This window comes from Octopus sinensis, unplaced genomic scaffold, assembly GCF_006345805.1.
Source record: "Octopus sinensis unplaced genomic scaffold, ASM634580v1 Contig20141_ERROPOS70096, whole genome shotgun sequence".
In the NCBI taxonomy this organism is placed as follows: domain Eukaryota; kingdom Metazoa; phylum Mollusca; class Cephalopoda; order Octopoda; family Octopodidae; genus Octopus; species Octopus sinensis.
Window position 1 is genome coordinate 50001 of NW_021836924.1, and position 2500 is coordinate 52500.

Here is a 2500-nt window from a genome sequence, read left to right on the forward strand (position 1 = left end):
TTTAACACTCCTTTAAGATGCAAACGCACACACACACGCACACACACACACATGCTCTCTCTCACTTTCTTCCCTCTTGTTCTATCTTATATCCCTCCCCACCACTACACACTCAATAACACTATAAAATGGTCAAATGTTTTCCCCAAGATCTTAGACACCCCCCTTGGAGTAAACATCCTGACCAACTACAAAAGTAACCAGCAAAACAATATTTTCTTCTTCCCTCTCTCCCTTTTCTTTCTTTCCTTCTTTTTCTTTAACTATTCTTTCAGATACAAAAACACACACGCACGCGCACACACACACACACACGCACGCACGCACACACACACACACACAACACACACACACACACGCACACACACACTTATGCTCTCTCTCACTTTCTCTCCATTCATCACCCTCTTGTACTATCTTATATCCCTCCCCACCACTACACACTCAATAACACTATAAAATGGTCAAAATTTTTCCACAAGAACTTAGTTCAATTTGAAAACTCCACCAGAATGGACGAAAGCGCTAATATATGATATATGATATAAGTTATATGATGTATAAAAACATGTAATATACAAATAAATATCTGTAAATATAAAACCATCCGAATTTCTGAGTACCTCATTTCTTCTAATATAAAATACTTGTACATCATCTCCAAACATTCTAATAAACAAATGGAAGTAAATAACTATATACATATATTTTTTTATTTCATTTATTTTTATTTTTATTTTTTAAACATTTTATTTATATTTATTACTATTATTACTATTATTATTGTTATACATATATACATACATACACAATAATAATAATAATGATAATAATAATAATAATAATAATAATAATAATAATAATAATAATAATAATAATAATAATAATAATAAGTGGGTATAAACACATGAACAAAATAAGAATAAACAAAAACAAAAACAAATTACACGAACGTATATAAACAGGAGATACAAATATTACAGGCGTTTCCCCCCCCCCATACACAAACACACACACACACACTAACTAAACATAGACGCACATAGAGATATACGCATGCGCAAATGAAGACATATACAATAGAAATACAAAATGGTTGACGGTTAGTAAGGAAAGACACACAAATAAGAAAGAAGAAAGCAAAGGACCACTGCTGCGGTCACAGGAGTGTGACGAAAGAACTCTGGCCGAAATAAGATTAAGATTAATGCAAAAAATAAATAACGATGAAGCAAAGTAAAACCAAATATATAGTGCGTGTGTTTTTATTAGCTAAACTAGCAAAATGACCATTCCTAAATACAACAATATCTGTTTCAACACACGATTTCACATCAAAAATCTCGCAAAATAAATATATATATATATATATATATATATATATATATATGTATATATATATATATATATATATATATACATATATATATATACACATACATACATACACATACACATATGACTCAATGAGAGGTTATAATTTTTGAATGTAAGAAATACGCGTTAAAAATTAAAGAAATCGAAGACATTTATTTGGTAAACAAAGAATATTTCTTATAGAAAAGTAAAAAAAAAAAAGTTAAATTAGGAAAAAAATTGTTGTTCGCATATTATTTTTAGTCTTTGAAGTTTGAAATAGTTTCAATATATTTAAAAAATTTTTAATTCTTACCAAATTTTAAGTAAAGAATAAATGTTTCTCATATGTTTCGAACGTGACTCAATGGGAGGATTCAATTTAGAAGTAAGGAAATATATGTTTATTTTTTTTCAAAAATGTTGAGAGTTTCTTAAAAGTAAAAATTTCCCATCAAAAAGTTCTTTTAATTTAGATAGAGAATATTGTCCATTTAGTATTTTTGACCTATCAATCTTTCAATAGTTTCAATGTATTTTTATAATATTAAAGTTTTATCAAGTTTCATTACTTATCTCAATCTGCGTCCATGGTTTTGTTTTCTTTCATTGGTTATAATCAATCTGATTTTTTGTTATTGATTTTTCTCTTGAATGTTGTCTTCGTTGTTTTTTCTTTTGTTTTCCTTAATTATTTTGTTATTTCAAAACAATGACTGGTTTTCATTTCAAATTTCTCTGGCAGAAAAAGCATATTTTCCAGTTCTTCATGGTTATCGTACGTATATTTCCTTTCATTTCTTGTATAGAATGGTATTTTCAATAGTGGGTTATTTTCTTTAGCTCCATAGTCAAAATGGGCTGTGCAGATCACGTCTGTCGTCTTGACTATATCCGGGTCTGATCCTTGGTCTCTGCTGTTTATTATTGTTTGGATGGTACCCTTGATTGTGCCCTCGATATTGCTCTGCATTTTGCTCTCCGATGTGCCCAATATTTTACCCTTGATTGTGCCCTCGATATTGCTCTGCATTTTGCTCTCCGATGTGCTCAATATTTTAACATTGATTTTGCCCTCGATCTTTTCTCTTATTCCCGGTGTCTCCGAGATTGTACCATTGATTCTGCCCTGGATATTGCCCTG

The 2500-nt window shown here is 30.1% G+C and overlaps 1 protein-coding gene across 1 annotated transcript in view; it reads right to left on the reverse strand.

The window, feature by feature from the left end:
- Positions 1–1515: 1515 nt before the first annotated feature.
- Positions 1516–2500, reverse strand: part of LOC115232247 (deoxynucleoside triphosphate triphosphohydrolase SAMHD1-like) — a 2569-nt gene continuing 1584 nt past the window's right edge. The window contains exon 1 of the mRNA XM_029802083.2: positions 1516–2500. This exon is cut by the window's right edge and continues 1584 nt beyond it. Within this exon, the coding sequence (XP_029657943.1) occupies positions 2048–2500 (453 nt within the window). The 3' untranslated portion in view covers positions 1516–2047.